Source organism: Hippopotamus amphibius, chromosome 14, assembly GCF_030028045.1.
Source record: "Hippopotamus amphibius kiboko isolate mHipAmp2 chromosome 14, mHipAmp2.hap2, whole genome shotgun sequence".
Lineage (NCBI taxonomy): Eukaryota > Metazoa > Chordata > Mammalia > Artiodactyla > Hippopotamidae > Hippopotamus > Hippopotamus amphibius.
The window spans coordinates 67,837,392-67,865,134 of NC_080199.1; the positions used below are offsets into that span (position 1 = coordinate 67,837,392).

A 27,743-nucleotide genomic window follows, 5' to 3' on the forward strand; every position below is an offset into this window, starting at 1 on the left:
TTCCCCTTCATGAGGATGCGCCAGGCAACAAGGAAAGCTTGTTTCAAGTTTCTTTCACTGTAGGAATTCAACAGGGTTCCCTACCTCACAAATAGCCACACGCTACCTCTCGCTTTACAGACCTGGATGCCGGGCAGGCGAAGGCGCTCGTGGGCCTCGCCCCGCCACCGGGCCTGAGTCACGAAAAGCCTCGCGGGGACCGGCCCCAGGCAAGAGCAACCTGGCGTCGAGCCTCCTGGCGGCGGCCCCGCCTTCCCACCTCCACCACTTCCGCCCGCGGTCGCCCGCCCAGCGCGCCAGTCGGAAGTGCGGGCGCCGGAACAGGCGGTCGGCGGGGCTGCGGCGCCGCGCGGGCAAGGGGGTGTGCGGAGCGAGCGTCTGGCGGGCGCGCAGCCGGCAGCGGGGCAGGCCGAGGTCGGCGCGGCGCGTTGCGTTCCGGCCGAGCCAGAGGCGCTGCCCTGAGGCGGCGGTCCGCACAGGTGGGCCGCGGCGGGTGGGAGGGGCGCGCCCGCGAGGGGCGGGGTCGGCGCGCGAGAGTCGGGGCGGGGTCAGAGGTGAGCGAGCGGCTTCCCGAGTGGCTGTTCGCCGCTTCCGGGGCTCGGCGCCCGCGGGAGGAAGGCGGTGTCCCCGGAGACGCACTGGGCCGGGTCGACCCAGCCGCCCTCCCGGTGGTCCCTCCGGTGCCTCTCGCGTTGCTGCCAAGCCACGCTCTTCATTTTAGTTTTGGCTGTTGGGTTGCAGTTACAGGTATTTCCGGAAACTCGCAAGAATTTCGGGTAGCGCTTCTTTGGGGGCGGGGTTCTTGGTGTCCATATTGAAAAAAGGCTGTTCGCTGCGCTGTGGAGTTGAGGCGTTTTTCAGGTGAAGTCTGTTGTTAACAAAAGCTCGAGCAGTTGGAGGGGGCTCACGTCGATCAGGGAAATCAGTGGGATTGACGGCGACATTTAGAATTGGATTCATTACTGGTCCTCGCCGCGGTTCCCGGGAGTTCAGGAATAAACTTGGCGAATAGCCGCCCCTGGAAGCCATCTCCGATAACCACCACAGGGGAGGGGCTGCGTACAGTAAAGTCCCTGTTAGGACTCAGAAGAGAAATGATTAGCGCGATTTTCGTAGTCAGATTGAGTACCGTGTACGATGCGTGATAACCACGGTGTAAAAATAGATCCAAACTAAGAAAAAAAAAATGTATCAGTCTGAGCAGAATCGAGTCCTTACTCTAAATGTTTTGCTTTTAAAAATCTAAAAACGGGTGTTGGGTTGAGTGGTCTGAAGGTTGTAAGATTTACTAGGAAGAATCTTAATGTTAAAATGAGAGATCTGAATTCCAGTCCAGCTGTGTGATCTTGGGAAAGTCCGCTAGTTCTGAGAGCCTTATTGTATAAAACGAAGACAATAATTACAGTGGTTTTCTCACAGGGTTTTAGTAAATTCTGTATACAGTCAGAATGGTTTGTAAGTGGTTACTGGGTTTTGAGGTACTTAAATAGTTGAAAGTCACTAAGCCTTCCACTCCACCATCCCCCGCAATTTAGTGACGAGAAATCTAATTTTTTATATAAATTATTTAATTTGTTTATTGGCTGCGTGGAGTCTTCGTTGCTGCACACAGGGTTTACCTAGTTGCTGCAAGCGGGGGCTACTCTTCATTGTGGTGCGCAGGCTTCTCATTGTAGTGGCTTCTCTTGTTGTAGAGCACGGGTCTTAGGTGCGTGGGCTTCAATAGTTGCGGCACATGGGCTCAATAGTTGTGGCACACAAGCTCAGTTGCTCTGTGGCATGTGGAATCTTCCCAGAGCAGGGCTTGAACCCATGTCCCCTGCATTGGCAGGCGGACTCGCAACCACTATGCCACCTAGGAAGTCCAAGAGATCTAATTTTAAAGTCATCACATTTTGCGTGTACCTAGTGTATCTTCATCTTTGGATTCAGTGGTCAGAAAATTCTTACCTTAAGTTCATCTTAAATCTCCCATGAGCACTTCTAGAGTAGGATTACTGTCTTATTCTTTTTTAAAATGATTATTCCTGGAACCTGTAGGGTGCTTGTCATTTTTGGTTGTTTGTGGGTTTTTTCCACACAACACCCCCCCCCCACCCCTTTTTTTTTTCAAACCTGAACTGCCAGAACTTTAGCTTTGGGTTCACCTAAAGCAAACCAAAACAATTTAACAGGGAATATACTGGTTTTTGTTGCTAAAAGGGGTTCTCAGCTGTGTATAGACATACAGGGTGGTTACAAGGAGTTAGGTAAAGAATTAGATTAAAAATAAGCTTTATTTAGCATCATTCTTGAGCAGACCATCTCTGTGGGAGACAGAGAGGATACAGCAGTGGAGTTCAACTGGCAGCACCTTTGAATCACCTAGGGAGCTCCAAAAATGCTGATCCCTGGACCCTACTCCAGAGCAATGAAAGAAAATCTCGGCAGGGTGGAGCATGGGTATCCCACATTTTAAAGGTTCCCTGGGTTAGTCTTGTGCAGCCAGGATGAGAGCTTGTGTGTTAGAGAAACAAGGTTCTTCAGGAGTGTAGCTTGTTTGCTGGAGGAGGTGAAAGGCTGGAAGGATTGGAGCTGCTTTGGAAAACAGCCTGGGGCATTTGGAGAAATATCATTAGAGGACTCTTATCAGCAGGTATGATGAAATGGATGATTTGTAAAGTGAACTGTGCAGTGACGAAGGCCAGAGGGCAGGCTGTTAAAATAAATGAGAGCAACTGTGATGATAGAAGAAATTAAAAAACATTCTCTCCTGGATGTTAAATATTTTTAAGAAACTGAGTAATGGTTTTAACTTGCAAACTGTATTTTGCCCTACCTATTTAAAACTTTTCAACAGTGAGTGTATAGATTGTCATATAAGAATTCTATTGTTACTGATTATTTTTAAAGTGTCTTAGAAATGTATATGTCTCAAATAATTTTTCTTGTTAACTACTAAGTAATCTCATCTCTTGATAGCTTTATGCTAATTTAGGGGTTGTGTTATTTTTGCTTTTTCAGTACTTTAAGATTGATTTCTAAAGATATGGTTTTCACCCCACTTCATCAACGCACATAAGTTTTCTCCTTTTCGGACCTCTATTTTATACCACAATGGTAAGCTACAGATCAGTATGTTAATATTCTTAGAATGTTCTCTTCCTTCATCTTGATAAAAATATCTGTATGAAACAGAAATATTCTTGTAAGCTGTCCAGGTTACCCTAACTGGGGAATAACTTAGCAATCACATGCAAAATCTTCTCTGCAAAATAGGGGGCTCATCTCTCAACTCAGTGTTATAGTCATATCCAGGTTACACAGATAATCTATCTGTACTTGTTTTTGTGAAGTATTAAACAATAATTATTTCTGTCTACTTTACTATAGTCCAAGTCATTGTCAAGAAAGATGGGTATAAATACAAATAGTTTTGGGGCACAGATTTCTCATATTTTAAAGTTCCTCTTAATTAAGATTTTTTTTTAAATTTAGCAACAAATGTGACCTGCTTACTGCAAATAACATTTAAGCAGCATTAGTTTTAACCTTCCAAAGGCACATTTCTGCTTACCACTTACAGACAGTAAACATACTTAGGGCTGGGCATTTAACTCTTGCCATTAAAGAATTGAAGACAAAGGAGAAAAAAGTCACTTTCTAATGTTTTAAAGAAACAGCAGCATTTGACAGAGAATAAATGAACACTGACCACCACGTTGAATAAACCTCAGAATACATATAGGTTCTCTTCTTGGGATCTTGCCCTGTTAGAGAAAAGTGGAGCTATCACAGTGGGCTTCTAACCTTGCCTTATATTTTGCATCCATATTAGCCAGTCACTTCCCTCTTAAGTATTTGAACACCACAGTGAATAAATGATGCTAGTGTTTACATATGCAAGTATATCTCACTAGAGCTTTTAAAGTTTTGATAGCAGAAGATTAAATATTTACTTGAGAAGACTGGCTATGTGAAATTGTCCTAGAATATATATTTGATTGTGTTTATTATAATTTTTTGATCTAAACTTACTTTAAGGTTTTATGGCCAAAATAATTAAAAGAACCTTGTGTTTTTGTCGAGTATATATTCAGAGTTATATTTTTATGTTAGAAAATAGTTTATGCTCAAGAATCTCATCTTGAATCTTGGGGAAGCAGTTTCATTGAAATCTGCCCATAAGATATTTTAATAAATTGATATAAATTTATTTTAACAAGCTTTTGAAATAATGGCATATATCAGACTTTTTACTCTATTTAGATGCTTGATATGTAGAGGTTCTATTGCTATTTAAAAAGGCCAGCTTGGGACTTCCCTGGTGGTCTGGTGGTTAAGACTTCCCCTTCCAGTGCAGGGGGTGGGGGTTTGATCCCTGGTCAGGGAGCTAGGATCCCACATGCTTTGGGAGACAAAAACCAAAACATAAAACAGAAGCAATATTGTAACAAACTCAGTAGAGACTTTAAAAGTAGTCCATATTAAAAAAAAAAAATCTTAAGAAAAAAAAGGCCAGCAATTTTTGTAATCATATGAATTCTCCGTCCTTAGGACTATCGCTTCAACCTGTAAATGATTTCCAAAGACTGGCAATATTTATTCTTCTCCCTTGCCCTCTTGGGATTTTGGTGGGTGCTAGGAACTTTTACTCTATACAGCTTGGTAGATTGAATTATTGGAGTCTGCAAAATAAAACAGAAAAATGTAGGTTCTTGTAAATAGAAAATGAAAGTTCCTTGCCTCTCAGTGAAATTAAAAATGACTGTCCTTGTGAATGAAAAATACTATAACTTTGTGTGATACCCAGACCACGAAACTATAAAGAAATCATTGGTGGTGTATTTGCCTAGGTTTTTTAAAAATCTAGCACTTTTTATTTTTGGGTATCATTACGAAAGAATGCTATACAAATGAGGAAGACAAAGTTAGCTTTCTTATTTCTCCCTCTTGCCTTACAGTAAGAGTCTCTAAGAAATCAGTGAAGGATGGGGATCTACTAGTAGATCTGAAATTGTACATCTAATAATAATACTATATTTTCATCAGTTTTAAGATGCACTTGCTTTTACATTTAATTACTGCATTGATAACGTATCTGCAATCGATGACATCTTACAGTTATAATTGGAAGCATATTTTTCTTTCTTAATGTCAGACAATAATTCAGGCATAATAACTGATGGTATCTTAAATTCATTAAAACATGGTAAGGATAACCATCATTTATTCTATTTCTGCTGGACACTGACCGAGAAACATTGTATTATAGTTTCTGTGCATAGTATTAGGAATTTCTAAGTTGATATTAAGTACCAACATAACAGCCCCCTTGGTTTTCAGGATTCCTAGCAGCTTAAGGGATTTTAGTCTTTGGTTCACTTTAATTGCATTCCTGATGGCCAGTATATTTTCCTGAATGGTCCTCTTAAAATGTTGAGGTTTGTAAAATGATAATAGTTACCGTATCCAACCCTCAGCCCTGTATCAGCTGCATAAGCATGGCCAGAGAAAATCATTGTAGCATTTCTTAACTAATTTGTGGTAATAATCAGGTGCCTGAGACTGCCATGTTTTTTTTCTTTGTAAGACATCTTGGGCATACAATGCGGTGGGTGGAGGAAAGAAATAAAGGAAAATGTTAGACCTATTTTAGGAAATAAGACACATTTGAACACTGAATTAGAAAATGTTATATATATATATATATATAAAATTATTTTTGTGTGAAAATAACTAATATTACCAAATACGCTATTTACTTTTTACAGCAACAAGCTTTAGAACTAGCTTTGGATCGTGCGGAGGTGAGGCGTGACTAAGTTACATATTGAAATAGTGTTGTCTTTAATCGACAAAACTCAGTTTTAAGAGATTTTTGTATGTGACTGTCAAAGGAGTACATTAATATTATTTTAGGATGAGTATGCACAGTTTTCTGTAAATATATAAAAATACCAGATGATGTTTGGATCGTCTGTTACTTGGAATGCTCAGATAATAATGTTGTGGAATAGAAATGGAATAATATTGTGGAATAAATATTTGAACAAGGAGATAGAGTTTCTAAAATCATATTTTCTGTTTTAACAAATTTTCTAACTGCTCAATTAAAGGGGAAAATAGCTCAAATATATAGAGTCCTTGTAATTGGGTATGCTATGCATATTCTCAACAGCCATAGAACTTTGAAAATATTGCTGACCTGTGAAATCACAGTGGTGAAACTATATGATTTTGCTTATAACATAGCAAGTAAATATTGTGCTAAATTTTAGTGCAGTTTAAATTGTCCTTGTTTGTAACATATATTTAGAAGTTAAAGGAGGTTTCCCTAAAAGGTATGATTTAATATGCATCAAAGACTTGAGTGACTGAATAGCCTTTTTAGGCTTACACGTGATTTAAATATACTTAATACAGTTTTTCGTGTAGTAAGCAAAGGACAAGCTGTTTTCTTAAACTTTTCTTTTTTAGTATGTCATCGAAAGTGCCCGACAGAGACCTCCTAAAAGGAAATACCTATCTAGTGGAAGGTATGAATGCTTAATTAACTGATAATATCTTCGATTCACTGAAATATGATGATAGCCACTGTTTATTTCATTATTCCTAGACACTGAGCTAGAAATGTTATATTCTGGGTGCTTTGCATATACAGTTGACCCTTGAACAATGTTGGTTTGAACCATGCAGGTTCACTTATTTGTGGATCCTCTTCAGTAGTAAACACTGCTGTACTTCATGGTCAGTGGCTGGTTGAATCTGTAGATGCAGAGGAACCACGGATACAGAGTGCTGACTCTAAGTCATAATGAGGATTAACCCCCATGTTGTGCAAGGGCCAACTGTATTAGAAATTTCTAGGTTGATGTTAGCTACCATATCCAACCCCATTTCACCCCCAGTTTTTGGGAAGTTAGGGGGGAAATTACAGGAAAATTCAAGGTGTTTTATGGTTATTATATTCACATTACTTTGTATATTGTCTTTGTCTTATTAAATTTTAGAAAATCTATATTTCAAAAACTTTATGACTTATATATTGAAGAATGTGAAAAAGAGCCTGAGGTTAAGGTAAGTATAAATTTTTTATGTTATTACGGCTTTTGAAATGTAGTGGAAGAGGGAAATTTGAAGGATTTAGATTAGGATTTATATTTTTGTTAGTGAACAAATCTCTCTTCTAACTAGACTAGCCAATTCTGCAGCTAAACCAGAGCTCTGGCTAATCTGGCACCAGGCAGAGATCACCTGCTTAGGTAGTAGATGGGAACCATATTTGCTGAGTAACATACTATCTCATTGGGAGGTTAGAAGCAAAGCCACCATATATATTTTGCTTCTTTTTCTTCCTGAGAAGTTATTTGTAGACTGAACACAGGAGAAGAGTAACCTATTTCCTCATGGTGAGTTGCACTAGAAAGTTAAAACTATTGCAAGACATGTAGGAAATTTAGATATGATTATAAAAGGTGAATTTGGTCATAAAAATTAGTTTATGGCCGGGTTAACTTAATTCATTTTTATTTAGCATGAAATAATGGGCCGTAGAAATATAATAGAAATTGATTTCTTGATATCTTTTGGACCCTTGGGTTGTAAGGGCTTTAAAGGGCTCTAATGAGTTTCTGTTGTCTGTCTTTAATTTGAAAATGAATATGTCTTACGCAAAAATTAGTGGAATTCCAGTAGTAGCTAACTTTAAAATATTTAGGAGAAAAATGATTGTGAAACTATGAGTAAATCTTATGGTATATTTTCCGTCAGTTCTGTTGAGGTATAGTTGACATACAGTAAGTTGAATGTGTTTGAAGTGTACATTTTTGAGGTTTTGACATATATAAAAAAAAACACAAGATTTAACTGAGTAAATTTGAAGATCTAATTGGTTTTATTAGACAGTTGATGAATTGGGCAGTATCTCATCTGGCAGAGATACTCTGAGGAGTTACACAATATGGAAGGCTTTTATTATAAGGAAGACAGGACAAGAAAAAAATCATCAGCAAGGAAAAAATGAGAGTTCATTGGAGGAAAGTAAAAGTTTAGGAGATGATGGCTTCTGTGGGGCTGAGCTGCAGGTGTTTTCCATTGGCTGGGCTGCAGTCCTTTCCCATTCACTGAGCTTGTTGCTGGGTAAGAAGAAAGTCTTCCTTCCAGTAGCTGGGGAAGTAAAGTTGTTGCATTTCCTGTTTGGGAGTGCAAGGTGGTAGTTCTCATCCTGGGGAGATTAGTAACTGATGTCTTCCTGTTTGGGGTAGTTAATGGTGAATGTAGGGCAGGAGAACTCTCTCTGCAGGCCTTCCCCACTCCAGTTTTAGTTGAGATTTCCTTTTATGAGTTTTCAGTTTATACCTGTGAACTGTCACCACAGTCAGTATGATGAGCATATCCATTACCTCAGAGACAGAACTAAGATAGGAGAGATACGTAAATGAAGATTCAAAATTGGGGTTGACAGCCATTGTCCATTGTACACCAGCCAAGTGTAGCTCACAACATATTTTTGTAAATGACCTTTGATTGGAATCCAGCAACACCCGTTGATTTATGTCTTATCTATGGCTGATTTTGAGGTAAATAGGAGAGTTAAGTAGTTGCAACACAGACCATATGGCCCACAAAGCTAAAGTACTATCTGGTCCTTTAAGAAAGACATTTTCCAGCTTCTCATCAAAGTGGTTAAAAGTTGCATGCTTTGCTTTCTTTAAGTTTATTTTCAAAATGCAGTTTTTTGATTCTATGGTGACTATAAATAAAGAATTTATCATTTCTTTCTGCATATGACTGTATATATGCGTGTTAAATATAAGATACTCAAAACAGATTTGTTTTTTGAGATCATGAAAAGTATTCTATTGACTGATATCTTTCACAAATAAGATTCGATGAAAGAAATTGTTATATCTATGAGTGAGTTTCATTTTAAATCATATGCATTTCTAAAATAATGGATTTTGATGTATGTGTATTAGATTCCCTGATAGTTTTTTAGTTTGTTTTCTAGCACAGTGGTTTCTAAGGAGCTGTTAAATTGAATTTAAAGAAAATTACTTAAATTACTTATGTCCTTTTAACCAGTTAGATATTTTGGGGTTTAACATTTCAGCTAATTAGAGCTGTTGAACTTGTTTGGATATAATTTAGGCCATAAAATATTTAAGAAATGTGCTCTATAACAGTACAGCCAAAGCGAATGCCCCAAATTATTTATGTAGTTTTATACTTAAAAGAAACTACTTACACATGATATCATCTTTTAAAAAAATATTACATTCAATGGTTTTCCTCTTAAAATATTTTTAATGTTTGCTACTTGTGTACTCAGGTACATATTTCATATTTAAGTATTTTTATTGTTTATAGATCACTAGTTTTTCTTTGTGATATTAATTCATTTGTCTAAAACATAGTAATAGATCAAAATTAAGTTTACATAAATGTGGAAGGAGCATCAAAGGTTAACCAGGTCTGATTTTGTTAAATGATTGCATTCTTAAAGTTATGCTGGATTATTTTCATGAGCTCTGCCTCTTTTTAAAGCAGAAATTAAGAAGAAATGTGAACTTGTTAGAGAAGCTTGTTATGCAAGAGACATTGTCATGTTTAGTGGTCAACCTATACCCAGGAAATGAGGGATATTCTCTGATGCTCAGGGGAAAAAATGGATCAGGTAAGAACTTCTGGAGGGCAGCAGCCTTGAAAATCCCTCTGCTGGGCAGGATGTGCTGTCTTTTAGAGATAGCTTCTTAACCTGCTAAATGACCTGTCCTTCAGATCAGTGATGACTTGATAAAAGACTTTGATTCCAAGTTATTCTCTTTATGATGTTTTGTTAGAATATTAGAAGTTTAGCCTTCCTGAATTTGAGAAGTATTCTGAGGAAGGTCTTATATTATGTCTTATAAAAGACATAATTTTAAAATAATTGTCAAAATTTCCTTTCATTCTGTTTCTATTTGTATATTAAAGATAGCATAAGGTGTTTTAAGGCATGTTTTTCTTCTGTGCTTTGGATATACTTTGAGTCTGAAGCTTCCAAATTTAAGCACACTCATTGCCCTTTGAATAGTTTTCAACATTTTATTCCTATTAATGTGAATATGAAAATAAGAGTTTTAAAATATAAATACCCTTAGATTTCACTAAAAAGGCATTTATATTTTGATTTGATGATAATACTGTGAGTTCTGCAAGGAACTAATCCAGTTAATTTTTTCTTGTGTTGGTTGTTAATTGTAAAATGTCACACCAAGAGAGTTTTGGTCTATAAGTAGTCATTTTTCAGAAGTGATACCAAATTATCACTCTTACTTCCAGATTAGATTAAGCAATCTTCACGGAACTTTTAGTTAACAGATGTTGGAATTTTATCATATTCTGATTATTGTACTGCTGGCTGTGATTTGTATTGTGGTTGTTGTGCCAGATGTTTTTCCATAGTATGTTGGTTGTTTTTCTCCTTTCTGGTCTAAAACTGTATACAGTTTATCAAGTTTTTTGGCAATGTATAAGGTGATTTATTTTTAAGACTTAAATAAAGAAGGACTTCAGGAGAGCTTTTGTCTTTATTCTCTTTATTTTTTTATGAAAAGTTACTTAAATTATTACCTAGGCTTTTTGGTGAGCCTGATCACTTTCAGTAACTTCATGTTTTAAAATTAAGATTCTGAGACCATTCGACTGCCTTATGAAGAAGGAGAATTGCTTGAATACTTGGATGCAGAAGAATTACCTCCTATTTTGGTTGATCTCCTAGAAAAGTCTCAGGTACAAAATTTGTCTCTTTAAAATGTCCTTAGATTTGCGAAATATATGTTGTTTTGTGATAAAGGATATTTAGTTGTATTCTCAATAGTGCTTGGAAAGTGAAATGAGACAGTATACATAAGTATATGAAAATTGGTTTATTGTGGGATATTTATCCTTTAGGCTATACTGAAATGTATAGATTTAGTTGATTCTTCTAAAATCACTGTATCAATTAGCTCATCTGCTGGAAATCTCCCTGTAACTACAATCAAGAAATTATGGAAGAAACTGCTTACTCCCTTGGCTTCACTTCACCCCAGCCACACTGTGGTACTTTACCAAGGATCTGTTTTCTTCTCTCTATTAGATAAAGAATATAAGCATATTGTACCATCTCTCAACTTTAAAAAAAAAATCCTTTTCTGTTCTCATTTTTATTGGTCTCTTAGCAAAGTTCAGTGTAAATAACTGCCTCCTTCTTGAAACCCTTCTTTCATCTTCTGAGACATCACCTTCGTGGTTTTTCTCTTCCCTCTATTCTTTCAGTCTTTTTTGCTGTCATCTCTGTTCCTCCATAAATATGTTCAGGGTTCAGTCCTGAACAGGCACTCTATTCTTTAGTGACACCCTCTCTCTGGATGATCTCAAACAGCTTCATGAGTTTTAAAAAATGACCGTTTAATCGCTTGCTTACATTTCTCACATTGACCATCCCACCAAGCTCCAAACACACGTATTTACTAGCATATATAATAGGTTCATACATGACAAAACTTAACTTTTTATTTTTACGTCCCAAACCAGTTCCATTACCAGTCTTTCCAATCTAACGGATGACTCTGCTCTCACCTTTCACATTCAGTCCATCAGCAAATGTCAGCTGTACCTTTAAAATGTATGGTTATGACTTTCCATAGTTACCATGCTGAACTTCCTATTTTTATTCTAGAACCCCAGAAATCAGTTTTCCACAGACAACCAGATTAAGGTTACAAAGCAAAAACAGAAAACAACAACAACAGAGTTCCCTGCTTAAAGTTTTCCAGTGTCCTCTCACTGTACAGCACCCCTGCGTTTGTCTTTACCTCCTGGTTCTCATCCCCATTCACTACACTGCAGCCATCCTTGCCTTCTTTCCATACTCATACATGCCAAGCTTATGCCTGTTTTTCATCTGCTCTTCTGTCTGGAGCGATCTGTCCCAGATGTCTGGCCCTTTGTTATGATTCAGGTCTTAGCTGAAAATCACCCTCTTAGAGAGTTCTCTCTGAGCACACAGTCTAACTTAACCCCTCTCTATTTTATTTCCTGTATAGCGTTCACTGCCTCAAGTTATCGTGTTTGTTTATATGTTTATTGCCTGTCTTCCCACACTGAGAGCAAGTATCTCACCACTTTATCTGTGAAGCTTCTTGGATAGTGTGTGACACACAGTTCACATTGTAGCGGCTCAGTAAATATTGGCTAAAAAGCATGAGCATAATAATGACATAACCTGGAGGTCGCAGTACCCACTACAGGTTCTGAATGGTGAAAAAACACAATACCATAAGTGACTGTGGCAAGTGGTAATTAGTAAGACTTGAGTGGCAAAGATTCTTACCTTTGAACTTAGAAAAAGGACTAGAAAACAGTATCTTTAACAGAAGATTATTTGAATTAATGTTAGCTTTCTTCCTCTTATTAGTAAAGCCTGTCTTCTGGACATGTTAGCAGAGCAAATACAGCAGTTGTATCTTAAGGTGAAACTCTGGCATGGTTATTGACAATTTATAACGACAGGGTTAGCAAAGTACAACAGTGAGCCAGTGAGTGTCAAAAAGAACAGCAGTTCCAGTGATCTGTAACATTAATAGTAAATAAATGGCAAATGTCAATCAATAACTAGGAAACAATTAGTGTTAAACTGCTTCTGAGTCATAGTGATGAACATAAAACAATTACTTTTAAAAGGTTTATGTGGTTCCATTTAAGAGTATGTGAGTGGTCAGAAACATTGCATAAGAATGTAAAGAACCCGAAACATTCACTATAAACCCACTTACTTAGGCTTTTGAAAAATGGCATTTACTTAAATATTTTCACTTGAAACAGGTTAATATTTTTCATTGTGGATGTGTCATAGCAGAAATACGTGACTACAGGCAGTCCAGTAACATGAAATCTCCTGGTTACCAAAGTAGGCACATTCTCTTACGTCCAACAATGCAGGTAAGGAATGTTTAATTTAAGAGGTATTATTTCAGATTTTATTTGGAGTTTTACTTATTAAATGTCTTCATATGTTTGTATGCCTATACATTAATGTGTTTTTTAAACTTTTATTTTTTCTAGACTTTAATCTGTGATGTACATTCAATAACAAGCGATAACCATAAATGGACCCAGGTTAGTTGTTCTGTTTTTAATCCCAAACAGTAATATGTAGGATGAAACTATGCTACATTATTATTATTAAGTTAAGCAAAAGATATTTTCTGCTTATTTATGAGTAAAGTTTGGGATTCATTTATGAGCTTTAGAAGTTAAGGATCTCTATAGAGATGCAATAATCCTTCAAGGAGTTAAAACAGTTCAGTCCCATTTGCTGCAGGACGTGGTAGAATAGGGTCAAGTTGACCTAACCTGCCCAATGTGAAATGTAGTTATCACGTCTCAAAAAGAATGTTTTGTTTGCATTGTGGATAAAAACAGATGCTGATTTTCTGTCATCTAGGATTCTAAAGCAGACCTAAGTTTGTCTTTTTGCCATCCATACTGGTTGCAGCCCTAGGAGACCTCTTCCCCGGAGAAGAGCCAGTTAATCCTCCAGTGCTGGCTCAGTACATACAAGGTGCACACTCACAAAGAGTGTTCACTTATTCTCTGTTACTATAAAGAGGAATAGTTACTAAAGATAATGTTAATAATGAGAATTATTCTAGCTGTGAAATAAGATTATAAAATAAGATTCAGTTCATCAATAACAATCAAGTGTTACGTCTTAATTTGGGTTGTAATCTTTTCTTTATAAGCAGGTTAAAAGCTATTAAAAGAGAATTCAAAAACAAACTCATTGGTCATCATTGGAGGTCCCCAAAACATTGATTTCTTACTCTGAAGATTGATAAATAAAGGAAGAGACTAAAGCCTTTATTCTGCCTTTCCAAGGAAAATTCCTTAGAAAAATTTCAGCTAACAAGTGTAAAAGAAATGATAGACTTTTTAAAATGTCATCCACTTTGAAATCTTAATGAATTAATGAACCTAGACAGTTGTATTTCTTAGATATGAAAAACCTATAGTCTGACTAAACCCTCTGGTGTAAAAGTGGAACAGTCAGTCATTGTGTGGCTCCTTGTGTGACGGACGAGAAAGTACACAATAGTACTGTTGAAGACCTCTTGTTTAAAGAAATAGAACCTTAATTTAAATCAAGCCTCTACATCTAACCAACAGTTTGAAGGTAATTTATGGAATAAGAGAAAGCATTAAATGACATAGATGAGGAAGAACCAGCCAGACCCAGTTAAATGATACCATGAGGAAGCAGTTGCTCAGATCCCAACAAATCACTTGCATGAGAAAAGAAAAAAGGATGGGGAAAGAGGTGATCATTAGAGAATTTAAAAAAAGAAAAAAATGAGAGGTAAAAACCGAATACAGTGTGTAGAGTTCAAATTCAAACAAACCAACTAAAAATACGCTTTTGAGATAATGGAAATTTAAATCTAGGCTGGATATTAGAGATCCTTATCAGTTAGCAGTGCATACTGAAGGATTTTCAGATGAAATAATACAGTGCTGAAAATGTATTTTCAGGAAAACAAAGAAAAACAAAAAAAGAGAGGGGCAGTTGTTAAATAAAATTGGGTGTTGGTATGTGGGTGTCATTATATTTCTGTTTTGTATATTTTTGAAAATTTCCGTAATAAGAAGTTGAATAGACCTATTCAAAGAAGCAATATTTCTTTTTTTCTTTTTTGCAAAAATTCTCATTTGTCAGTAATTGATTCATTTAACTTTTTAAAAATTTAGTCAGTAGCCATTAAAATATTTCAGAGTTTAAGCCAAAAAATACACACACACACACACACACACACATGATTCAGTAAAATCAGTTAAATGATACTGGTAAAAAGCCTGTATAAACTCTGGAATTGGTGTATGTAGTTTACACAGTACTAGTGGAGTCATTTTTATTCTTGTAATGAAGTTAAGCTGAGTATAGAATGGGACTGTTATCTCAGTGAAAATGCTGTCATCTGTCTTGGTCCTTTAAGCTTTGTGGGAACAGGATTTTATCTACTTTCTTCATGATTTATCCCGGACATCTAGAATAGTACCTCACACATTGTCAGTGCTTAGTAAATATTTGTTGGGCTAATGGATAGGCATTCTTACAATTTGACCACTTTGTACAAGTTACTGAATTTCCATTAGTAGTTTCACCCTGCTGTCAAGTTTCTAAAGTTTATGCACTTGAGTTGGAACTTGAAATACTGTATTTTACTGTACTCCTTAACAGAAATATTTCAAGGAATATTTCTAGATTAAGTGATGTGTATGATTTAAAAATCTTAAATCTGGTATTGATATATGTTCTTACATATTTCAGGAAGACAAACTTTTGCTTGAGAGCCAGCTGATCCTAGCTACAGCCGAACCACTATGTCTTGATCCTTCTATAGCTGTAACCTGCACTGCAAACAGGCTGCTCTATAACAAGCAAAAGATGAACACACGCCCAATGAAACGGTAATTACCTTTGTGGAAGGATAAACAAAAAGAGAGCTAGAGTGGTAGCTCTAAATTTTGCCATTTATGGTATCTTTTCCCTCTAAAGAATAGAAGTGCACTGATTTTTTTTAAATTGGATTTTTCATTGCCTTTCAATACTTTTTTGTGTGTAAGAATTAGAATTTTTTAAATACATACTCTGCTTTATATTGAAGTGATTCATTCTCTGCATTGTTTTGAAGAACAAAACTACCTATAAATTCAGAGTCTGTTCACCAGAATGATAGAAATTCTAAGAAGAGACAAGTATGAGCAGGAAGAATAACTTATCACCTAATAATGGTACCACCTAATACCAGTTTAAATTTTGATAATATTACCTTTAAAGAAACAATTTATAATTTATAATTTCTTCTAGAGATCTGGGAAAAAGTGATCACAGTTTGAGAAGTCGGTTTATAACTAAGTGCCTTTTTATAACATGGTAATTTGTCTTAGAATGTTTTAGCTATCTCTTCTACTTAAATAAGAGAATGCATATTGATTCATACTGCAGTTAAAAATGCATGTTAATTGGTCTGCAGGTATAGTTGGCTTATGCGTAATTGTTTTGAGTTGCCCACTTTGGATCTTCTTCAAGTTTGAAGAGGCTGAAATAACCTATCCATTTTCTAAATTGCCTGTTTTACTATTGAAATAATATATTCTGGGGAAGAGGTACAGCTTTGGAAATAGTGAAATAAGTCCATATAGGATCTGTCAGCAGTCCTATAAAGTCTCCTGGTATCTCTGTCCACATCTGTCCATGCCCTCTGCCGGTACCTTGGACCCTGCTACCATCATCTTCATCTTGACTTCTGTAATAAAATCCTTCCTAACTGGTCTTCCTAGCTCACCTTTGCTCCCTTTGGTCTGTTCGACATGACACGTAAACAAACCAGAGTGATGTTTTAAAAACCTCAAAGCAGATCATGCCACCACATGCTTAAATTCCTCTAAAACCATCCCATTGTACTTCACATTCAATCTAAACACATTATTCATCTGCAAAGCCCCTGCCTCGCTCTTTGACCTCATCTCCCACTATGTGGACCCTGGTGCTCTAGTCCCACTTACATTTTTATGTTTTAAAAGTAAAGCCAATTTTGTTACGGTCTCAGCACTTTTTTAAATTCTTCTCTCTGCTTCAAATATGCATTCCCTGATCGTTCCACAACTTGTTTCCTTCTTGTCATGTCTCAGCTCACATATCACTTCTTCAGTCCTTCCCTTCCCTCCCGGAATATTGCTGTCTCTATCACTCGTTCACCATAGCACCCTGGTTTTTATCCTACTGCTTATTGTTATCTGGAACGATGTGGCCTGTTTACTTGTGAATGTATGTCTTCCCTTCTGGACTGTCGGCTCCATGGCTGCAGGGATTTTGTTTGTCTTGTTCAGTTTTATTTCACGAGTGCCTAGCACATTGCTTGGCAAGCGATAGTGTTCTACAGATATTTGTGATTTAATTACATATTTAACACTTACTAATTTAAAGCATATTTATTCTGAGTTTCTTTTATTAGCTTTGTGTAGTTCTAATCTCTTACTATTTCAGGTGTTTCAAGAGATATTCCAGGTCCTCTCTGAATCGGCAGCAGGATCTGTCTCATTGTCCACCTCCTCCTCAGCTAAAATTACTTGATTTCTTACAAAAAAGAAAGGAAAGAAAAGCAGGTCAACATTATGACCTCAAAATTTCTAAAGCAGGAAATGTAAGTATATATATATATATATTTTTTAAATTATTTATTTATTTATGTTTTGGGGCTGTGTTTTGGGTCTTTGTTGCTGCATGCAGGCTTTCTCTAATTGTGAGTGGGGGCTACTCTTCGTTGCAGAGCATGGGCTCTAGCTATGAGGGCCTCAGTAGTTGTGGCTCCCAGGCTCTAGAGCACAGGCTCAGTAGTTGTGGCACATGGGCTTAGTTGCTTCACGGCATGTGGGATTTTCCCATCCCAGGGATCAAACCTGTGTCCCCTGCATTGTCAGGCGGATTCTTAACCACTGCGCCACCAGGGAAGTCCCAAGTATATATTTTTTAATAAAGCTTATTATTATGCCAAATACCTTGCCATATTTTGAGTTTTCAGTATACTTATTTATATTTTGATTTTTTTTTTTTTTTAGTGCGTAGATATGTGGAAACGGAGTCCCTGTAATTTGGCCATACCTTCTGAAGTGGATGTAAGTCAGTTCATGAATTGCACTTCTTTTCATATAAAGTTCCTTAGTTTCACTATTAGTAGCTTATACTTTGGGAAAACAAAGACTCTTACTACTTCTTTTCTTTTTTTATTTTATTTTATTTTACTTATTTTATTGAATAAAAGAATCTTTAAATTCTTTAGTGCTTTACAGTTTTCAGAAGTTTCACATACATGATTTTATATAATCCCATAATAACCCTTCTTTTCCCCGTTGCCCCTATCTTGCGTCTCTCCTCTTCCTTCTCCCCACCAGTAACCACCAGTTCATTTTCTCTGTTGTGGAAAGACTCTTTACTTCTTAAGTCAACTGCTCATTTTCAGAAGCTATTCTTTCATGTTAACTTGCCTAAGAATGTAACTCTTTAATACAGGTCTGTGTTTAAAGCAGGAAAAATAACCAAAGTATTGTAAAAGATGGTACATATTATATAAGATGTGTAAAATGCCTGTGATTTCTTTTCATAATATTTCATCATAATTTCCTGATAATGCTTCTTTTCTCACTGTTTAAATTTTAAAATTAATAATATTGGAGCAGTAGCCAAGTTTAGGAACCATGGGTGGTATTCTTTACTGGTCTGTGGTATACATGAACTATAAATGAGCAAAGACAGGAAAGAGATCTTTTGAAGAGAGGTCCCATATTTCTTTTATTTTCCTATTTCTCCTGTTTTTAATATTCATTCAAGTCTTTAGAATTGGTTAGTTATTTTAATAGATGTTTGCTCTGTGCATCCTTCCCAGACTAGCACATGTATAATTCTTAATATCTGTGATTTAAAAAAAATTGTCAAAAGCACAAAGCCGAAAGCATCAGAAGCGCACAACACAGCTCAAGAGAGTAAGCCACATTGTCTTTCAGTGACTTATGCTCCCCTCAAGGAATGCAGCCTGAGAAGAGATGTTTGGTATAAATACCAAAGAGTGGAATTTAGCTTGGAGGGTAATCTGGATATCTAAAAATCACGTGGGTTGCTTGTTTAAATGCAGATTCCAATTCAGCAAGTCTGGACTAGGGCCTGTGATCCTGCAATACTGACAAGCTCCTAGGTTGCATAGTACTGGGGTCCACAGACCATGCTTTGAGTAGCAGAGCCCTAATACAAAGTTTCTCAGTCTGACTGATCAGTTGAAGCATCTAGGATACCAGTTAAACATAGAGATTTAAAGCCCCACTTCAGACTTGCTTTTACTGAGTCAGGTCTCCAGGGGAGGGACATGGGAATCTGTTACTCTTAGAGTCAAGGTTACCAGGAAGATGATAACTTTTGGTTCACAGAGACTGGTAGGAGATACCTGGAATATATGGTCCATGTCTGAGTAGAAAATGGAAAAAATTCACAAAAATTTTATCAATTTTAATATAACTTCCCTAGTCTCTTTCTAGTTTTGTCCACCCTATTACATGACAGTTCCTATTCCAGTAAAGACCCAGCCAAAGGAGAAGATCCAGATCCTGGTCCTAGTCACCTCTCTGACATTACAGTTTTCCTAAAAGACAAATATGATATCAAGTTATGAAATAAAAAGAAGAGGCACTGTCCAAAACAGCAGCTGTGTTTATTACATTTGTTTAATGGCAAAAGAGATTCTAATTTTATTTTATTGTAAAACCAGTTGGTGTAATTGAATATATGTCAGGAGAATTTTTAATTACTTAAGCGTAAGTAGTTGGTGTCACTAGCGATTCAAGAATTCTTGTGTTAAAAAGTATATTGTATTAAGTTACGTAGGTTTTTCTCTTTGGTCATAATACTGATTTCATTATATCTGATGTCTCTTGATTTGATCGCTTAGGTGGAAAAATATGCCAAAGTAGAAAAATCTATCAAATCTGATGACTCACAACCAACAGTATGGCCAGCCCATGTAAGTAACCATTGCAGTCTCCATTTATGATGATGCTATTTCTAATCTGGGATCTGAATTTATTAAACATATAGTAGCCTTAGCCTTTACTTTGGGATCTTCTTTTTTTTTTTTTTTTTTTTTTTTACTTTTTGGGAGTTCAGTGAATTAAAAGAAGAAACTACTTAGTTTTGTTTTTTGTAAAGCATGGTTTCCATTCTAAGGACAATTGTAATGCATAACTGCATTTTTCCTTTTGTTTTGGTCACATATTGGTAGTTCTGATTTGTTTTCTGTTTCAAATTAATAATTAGTAAGTTATTCTAAGGATATCTTTAAAGGGAAATGTTTTGTTTAGGCTTCTCTAAATGCAGTGACTTCTTTAAGGGAGAAATAGGCATAATATATTTAACTAGATGTATCTAGGAATGAAATGAGAAATGTTTTGTATGTGCGTAGCAAAAAGACTAGTGACAAATAGAAACAGGTTTGCTTTTGAAAGTTTATCCTTTTAGTATTTAATATTTGCAGTCATATGTTCAGTATATGAAATTCTGACATTTTACTCAGGCTTTGTTAACTAAATATCACATTGAAACTCTTGTTCCCAAAGTACCATGTTGAAAAAAGAATCCTGGGTTAGGTCTGTAGACTATGTTCCATGTGTCTTCTTATTGCCAGATATAACTTAGTGTGTCATTTACTCCTGATTTTTGTTAATTCTAATTATGTATTTATTGGAGAAGATATTTATTTGGGATGCTGTCTTTTTCAGGATGTAAAAGATGATTATATATTTGAATGTGAAACTGGTAATCAGTATCAGAAAACAAAGCTGACCATTTTGCAGTCACTTGGTGATCCACTTTATTATGGTAAAATACAGCCATGTAAAGAAGATGAAGAGAGTGACAGTCAGATGTCTCCATCCCAGTGAGTTCTGTTAAATACATGTAATTGACAAAATAAGCTATCAGAATTTTTTTTAGCAACTAGTGATGAACTGTTAATGAAAAAAATTTCCCTTTATTGTTAGTTAAATAAATACTCCCGTTAGATTTGGTAGCAGACCTAAGTAAACTTAAATTGTAGTTAGCATGTTGTCCAAGAGTTCTTTAAAATAATAATTCCTTTTTTAAAAAAACAAACACACAAAAAGCAAACCTGTGCTGTAATTATTTTTATATTTGCTTTGAAAGATATGCCCATGATATCCCTCTTGGTATATTTATGTGTTGCCACTTATGACTTTAACCTCTCTATGAACATGAAGTGCTTCCTGGCAATAATTTATTTAAATGGAAAGCAAGTTTACTATAAATGTAAATGTTAAATCTGTTTAAAATGCTTGATATTTCAGCACTGCCTGTAAGGACACAGACTCAGTGCTTAGTAGTTATTGGCTCTAGAAATATATATACAGATGTGTCCCTCGGTATCCACAGGGTATTGGTTCCAGGACCCCCTTGGATACCAGAATCTGCAGATGCTCAAGTCTCTTATATCAAAATGGTGTATATTGTAACCTATGCACATCCTCCCATATACTTTATCTAGGTTATTTATGCAATGTAAATGCTATATAAATAAGTAATAAATACAGTTTATATGTTATGTAAATGGTTGCCAGCCCATGGCAAATTTCACGTTTTGCATTTTGGAACTTTCTAGAATATTTCCCCCCAAATATTTTCAATCCCGTGGTTGTTGAATCTGGGAATGCAGAATCTACAGATACAGAAGGCCAACTGTAGTGGATCTTCCTAAACTTATAGGCTGCATATATTTACTACAGGGTACCCAGTATTTAGTTTTGTTTTGTTATTTTTATTATTCTGTTTTTTAATCAAGTTGATGCTGTTTTGAAAAGAAGGAAAAGTAACAAGAACCTGAACAGAAAAAAACAGGAGCCAGCTCTATGTTAAATCATTACAAGATACCAATTGAAACTACAGCAGAAAGATGAATTTTAAAGAATAACCTCACCAACACCTAAGTAAAAGTCAGTGGGAAGAAACAATAGCAGTCAAGGAATCCTCAGCTAACTTTTTCACATTAGCAGTTTCTCTTTGTGTATAGTAAGTAGAAAGATCAGATATTTTGATCAGCTGTATTTTTTAGTCTTCCCTTTAAAGATACACATTGGTCATTTTAAGCAGTTATTAACCTTTCTCAAACACAAGGATATAACATATGTTCTCTCATTAAAAAAAAACAATTGGTTCAAAAAAGCCAACTGATTAGGTATGACAGGAAGAGAATTGAATTTTTTGTCTTTTACATCAGGACGTTGCTGCAAAAATGCTGCCTGGTTTATTGCCTTCCAGTCATTCTCCCATATTCATAAATTACTTGATTGAATAGCTATGAAGTTAAAGTTTGAGCTGCATTAACCAAGTTTTTTCTCTTTTTTTTTACATTTTATATTTCAGCTTCTCCACAGATGATCATTCAAATTGGTAATTAAAAAATAAACAAACCGACTATTTTAATCTGTTAAGAAGTCATGTCAAACTCTTTTAAAAGACTTGGTAAAGAGTTTTTATTTGAATTGGCGATAAACTATTTTCTTTATCTAAAATATATTCTGAGGTCCTGCTATGTAGACATTAATAATGACTTCCAAAATCAAAGGTTAAAGTGAGAGGAAGGCCACAGGCCTTGCACACGGTAGTTCAGTGAATATTGCAGTAGGACAGACACTTGTAAAGGTGTATAGCACTTGGTAACTTTCAGCCCAGATTTTGTTTTGAAACATAGGTTTTGTGCCAAAATAAATCTCCCTTAAATTAAATCAGCCAACTTATTCACAGAATTATTTTGTAATGCATGCAAAACTTGGTCATTGCTTCATATTTTTAATGGATTTTTAAATTTTTGTTTTCATGGTATCTTGGTAGACTTTAGCTCAATTTATAAAATTATGGTCACTAAAATATGGAAGCCTTCAAAAGTCTCACGGCTCCTTAAAACAAGTGTATCTAATAGTTTTCTTTTTTTAAAAACAATTTAGGTTCATTATTGGATCAAAGACTGATGCTGAGAGGTAAAAATATTTGCATCTTTATTTTTGATCTGGATGGATATGATAAACTTCACTCTTGTGGGATAGAGAGTACTCCATTAGGAGTAAAAGCTTTGATTTTAATTATTCCCTAGGTATTACTAGAATTTTTAAATAGAATTAGGAAAATAACAAAAGGATAATGTCTAAAATATAGCTTTATTTTAAATAAGAAAACTTAGATATATCTACAGTAGCTAAGGAAAATGATTTCTAGGTAGTAGTTTAATCAGAATATAAATGAGAGTCGGTGGGTAATTCTTTTGGCTGCTTATTAGTGAAATAATCCCTGTAATTTCTGTATTAGAGACAAGATACTGAAAGTATCTTTAGATTGTTAATTAGCAAAATGTTTTCAGCCTTAGCTTGTCATTGAAAATATTAGAAGAATGTGCTCTTATCAAAGATAAATTGATTTTAATTTTTGTGTTTTTGATAGAGCTTTTTTCAGGAACAGTTATTATTCATTTCCTATGTAACAAATTTATGTTTAGAGTTAGCTAATCATTACCTGTTTTCCCCCTAATATTTCAGAGTAGTCAATCAGTACCAGGAATTGGTCCAGAATGAAGCCAAATGTCCAGTGAAGATGTCGCATAGCTCCAGTGGCTCAACCAGCTTGAGTCAGCTTTCTCCAGGGAAAGAAATAGAAGTGTGTTTGCTTAACTTTTTTTGTGCTGTTACTTTTTTCTGCCTAATTGTTCTCAAGGATTCTGAGAAATGTTAAGGACTATTTTTTGAGAAATAGGGGTTTTGTTTAGTTTTGTTTTTGCTTTTAATTTTCCTTTTATTAACTTTTTATAATGGAAATTTTCAAATGTACGCAAAAGTAGAGCAAAAAGTTTAATGAACATCTGTCTATACTGATCACCCGCCTGGCATCAACAGTTATTATTTTTCTGGAGAAAATTAAAGGGTGAAGCTTCACTGTCATCCTACTCTGCTCTTCTCCCTCAAACTCTTTCTCCCCACCTTATTACTCAGAAAGCTTTCCTTCATCTTCTTTATACTGTGAGTTATCCCATGGATCTCCTTATGTGAAATTACATTTTTTTGAAACATCTGTAATACATAATCTATAACCATTAAGAGTACTTTGCAGTTTTGGGGTTTTTTAAATTAATTAATTAATTAATTTTATTGGCTGTGTTGGGTCTCCTTTTGCTGTGCGCGAGCTTTCTTTAGTTGTGGCGAGTGGGGGCTACTCTTTGTTATGGTGCGTGGGCTCCTCATTGCCGTGGCTTCTCTTTTTGTGGAGCACGGGCTCTAGGCGTGTGGTCTCCAGTAGTTGCAGCACATGGGCTCAGTAGTTGTGGCTCATGGGCTCTGAAGCGCAGGCTCAATCGTTGTGGCGCATGGACTTAGTTGCTCTGCGGCATGTGGGATCTTCCTGGAGCAGGGATCGAACCTGTGTCCCCTGCATTGGCAGTCAGATTCTTAACCACTGCGCCACCTACGAAGCCCTACTTTGCAGTTTTTTAAGCCATGTTTTTATCCAGGAGTTATAGTTTATTAATTTGTAAATTTCTGATTTGACCTTCATTTTAATGAATATGCTTAATGTCACTGTCTTAGCAGCCTGAGACCGTGTCAGTTCAATCTTCAGTACTGGGGAAGGGAGTAAAACATCGACCTCCACCCATCAAGCTTCCCTCAAGCTCAGGAAATAGTTCCTCAGGTATTACATTCCTTAGTCTTCTATCATCTAGAAGAATAAGCAACAGCTGATCATGATCTGTTTACTCATATTTTGATTTACTCAGAATTTTGAGTTGTAAATCTGAGAAATAACAGAATTCTCAGGATTTTGAATTGTGAATCTAGGAAATGACTTGTATATTTTTCTTCTAGGTAACTATTTTACACCACAACAAGCCAGCAGCTTTCTTAAATCTCCAACTCCCCCTCCTGCTTCTAAGCCACCAAGTCTTTCTCGGAAGTCATCCATGGATCTCAATCAAGTTAGCATGCTTTCTCCAGCTGCCCTGTCACCTGCCAGTTCATCGCAAAGTGAGTTATAACTTAAATTCTTTATTAACTCTTCATAAGCTTTTGCATTATGTTTCTTAAGATGGCTCTTTTTGACCAGTGAAATAGTGAAATCTGAATGTACTGTCTACCCAAAGTGTATAAATTTTGAGAAGCTTCAGGCAAATCTCTTGTTAACTGTATGTATTATGTGTTTATTGTAATTGTATTTGTTTTTCTGTATTTGTGTATGCACCTTGTGTATACCTTTCTTATAGACTTGTAACCTACACATCTCCTGAAAAAAATAATCTGATAGTTAAATGTGGCAATAAGATTCCAAATTATTTTTTATTCCAGTGTACCCTAGGACATTTTACATTTTATGTAAACTATGCAGCTAATATGGAAAAAATGTCATAAGAGTTGTTGCTGCAGTCCTATCTTTGTAAATATAAGAAGCCAGCTACTTCCAAGGTGGTGATACAGTAAACTAAAAGCCAATTTTTCAATAACACCCCTACACTCTTAAAAATCGTTGTCAGTTACTAAAATGTGGGATGATCATAAAGCATTCTGAAGATAATAAAATGTAATTTTTACTACTGAATACTTTTTTTTTTAACATCAAGAAGATTTACTCAAGATTTATAGCAATAGTTTGGGAGAATCTCTTCAAATTAGTAGATATCTGAGATACTTAGGTATCAACTTGCAAAAAAGCATTCCAGTTTTTTAGATTTTTTAATAGATAACTAATGTGTGCTGAAAGTTTTAGTACACTGCACAGTGACAGGGTGGTCTTCGCATTAGATGTAAACATCTTCATCTTGATAGCTCAAAAGGTGTAATTTTTCTGCCTTCTTGTTTTGCACAAAGAAAAATTTATAAATTTCCTGAAAGTCTTATTCACACTTCTTATGTTGTGGGTATGGATTATGTTAATCTACTGCACACAGTTGTTACTTTAAGTAAGGGTTGAGTGACAGCTTCTGGACATTCACATTTCTTTCCTTTCTTTCTGCAGGACATGAAAGCTAAAAAAGAAAACACCTCAAGAGCTTTTGGTTTTATTTTTTGGTTTTTGTTTTTTGTTTTTGTTTTTTTTTAAAAAAAAAAGTTGATAAACTGTGCATACTTCATTCACAACAGATTTTCTATACATTCTACATTTAAACAGAAGTACACAGTTACTGTTAAAGATGCAGTATTATCTATCAAATATTTTCTTTATTACTGTGTTTTGTAAAACTTGTTTGTCAGGATAAAATTGATGTGTTAGGAATTAAGTATGTATATTTAGGTGCCAAATATGATTGTTAACCATATGTAATTTATTGAATATGTTCAGAGTTTATCTCAGACTGTTAACAGAAAATAAGCAATATTTCTAAGTGAAGTCATAAATTAGTAAAATCGTAAATAATGAAAATTAATATGAATTCCTTTTAAACTTTTTAGCCCAAAGGTAGCATGTAGGAAACTAACTTTTAAATGGTACTGTGGTAGAATACAAGTGTATATTTTTACTGTTACTGTAATAGCATCTCTGATGGGATTTGTAGGTGATATACTGCATCCTTAATTGTAATTGAGTGTAGCAACACTCATGTATCATGTGTAGAAATTAACACTTGCAGTTAACTGCTTTAAAAAAAACTGGAACAAATTGTCAGTGCTAAATAAGATTCCATTAACCTTATTTTAAAAAGGACTGGCCATTTATAACAAACTAGCAATTTTTATTTTTCTCAATGAGCAGGATCTGGAACTCCTAAGCCATCTACTCCTACACCAACCCCTTCATCGACCCCACACCCTCCTGATGCTCAGAGCTCAACTCCTATTACCCCTTCAGCTACCCCTACTCCCCAAGATTCAGGCTTCACCCCTCAGCCCACTTTGTTAACTCAGTTTGCTCAGCAGCAAAGGTCTCTGAGCCAGGCAATGCCTGTAATGACCATTCCTCTTTCCACCATGGTAACATCTATAACTACAGGAACCACGGCCACCCAGGTCATGGCAAACTCTGCTGGACTTAACTTCATCAATGTAGTGGGCTCTGTTTGGTAAGTTTGCGTTAATGTCCTGATTTTTTTTTTTTTTTAAGATAAAGCAATCTAAAGAAGTTCTTATTGGTGAAATTAAGAACAAATTGCATATTGAAATTGAAAGAAAATAAATTCTATGTGGATAGAAGCTCTCAGCAAGTATGTTTTAATTTTAGGTAATCAGGCTATTACGTGCACTAAGATGATACTACTTGACATTGACAGTAGCTTAGATTTTCCTGTTTGTCCTCTGTTTTACCATCTTTTAATCCATTGATAAGGACATCTCTTCCCAATTATATCTTAGACCTTGGTAAATATATAGTACTTAATTGTAGCCAACTTGCTGTCACTTTCTAGCATAAAAATGAAACTAGGTCTCCAAATTGATATTTAAGACAAAAATATCTGTGTTTGTTCAGTGGTTTGTTTTTTAATCCAAGGATTTATATGGCTGATTTTCCCTTTTATAGTGCTAGTTTAATGTTTTGTCTTATTCTCCTGCAGTGGAGCTCAAGCTTTGATGAGTGGTTCAAACCCTATGCTGGGCTGTAACACTGGTGCCATAACTCCTGCAGGAATAAACTTGAGTGGTCTTCTTCCCTCAGGAGGTCTGCTACCAAATGCGTTGCCCAGTGCAATGCAGGCAGCTTCTCAAGCAGGTCAGAATATCGGAAATAATAACCTCTAACAAAATTAAAGTCCATGCTTATGTAAAAATGCCATTTTAATGATATTATTTAAACATTTAACATCCTTCATGAAATATTATATTGGAAATATTTCCTTTCAAAAACTTTTAAAGTTCTGATATTTGAATTAAAAACCATCTAGCTATCAACTTCTGTGTGAGGAAACTTGGTAAGCTTATAAGTCTCTGCAGATTTTATCTCTGCCTTCCAAGGGTTATCATAAAAGTAACTTCTATAGTTGTCAGTGTAGGCCTGTCCCACGTAAAAGAAATGTGTTTTGAAAACATATGTGAGCAAGAAAAAGCAACAGAGCGTGGCATTTAAAAGCCTCAGTTCTGGAGCCTGACTGCCTGATTTGAATCCTTTTTGTGCAACTTACTATAACTGTGTCATCATGGCAAAGTAACCTTTGTGC

General features: G+C 35.8%; 1 protein-coding gene across 14 annotated transcripts in view; it reads left to right on the plus strand.

Moving 5' to 3' along the window:
- Window positions 1-350: 350 nt before the first annotated feature.
- Window positions 351-27,743, plus strand: part of SUPT20H (SPT20 homolog, SAGA complex component) — a 37,210-nt gene continuing 9,817 nt past the window's right edge. Inside the window, exons 1-21 of one of the 14 annotated variants that reach the window (XM_057707066.1) lie at window positions 351-479; window positions 3,004-3,099; window positions 5,754-5,789; window positions 6,460-6,518; window positions 6,993-7,059; window positions 9,529-9,658; window positions 10,652-10,755; window positions 12,832-12,948; window positions 13,072-13,125; window positions 15,335-15,474; window positions 17,054-17,210; window positions 17,626-17,682; window positions 19,503-19,574; window positions 20,329-20,486; window positions 21,986-22,012; window positions 22,567-22,599; window positions 23,152-23,269; window positions 24,193-24,295; window positions 24,469-24,627; window positions 26,585-26,654; window positions 27,144-27,298. In XM_057707066.1, the coding sequence (XP_057563049.1) occupies window positions 3,097-3,099; window positions 5,754-5,789; window positions 6,460-6,518; window positions 6,993-7,059; window positions 9,529-9,658; window positions 10,652-10,755; window positions 12,832-12,948; window positions 13,072-13,125; window positions 15,335-15,474; window positions 17,054-17,210; window positions 17,626-17,682; window positions 19,503-19,574; window positions 20,329-20,486; window positions 21,986-22,012; window positions 22,567-22,599; window positions 23,152-23,269; window positions 24,193-24,295; window positions 24,469-24,627; window positions 26,585-26,654; window positions 27,144-27,298 (1,819 nt within the window). In that variant the 5' untranslated portion in view covers window positions 351-479; window positions 3,004-3,096. The other 13 variants (XM_057707077.1, XM_057707079.1, XM_057707078.1 and 10 more) reach the window with 13 other exon arrangements.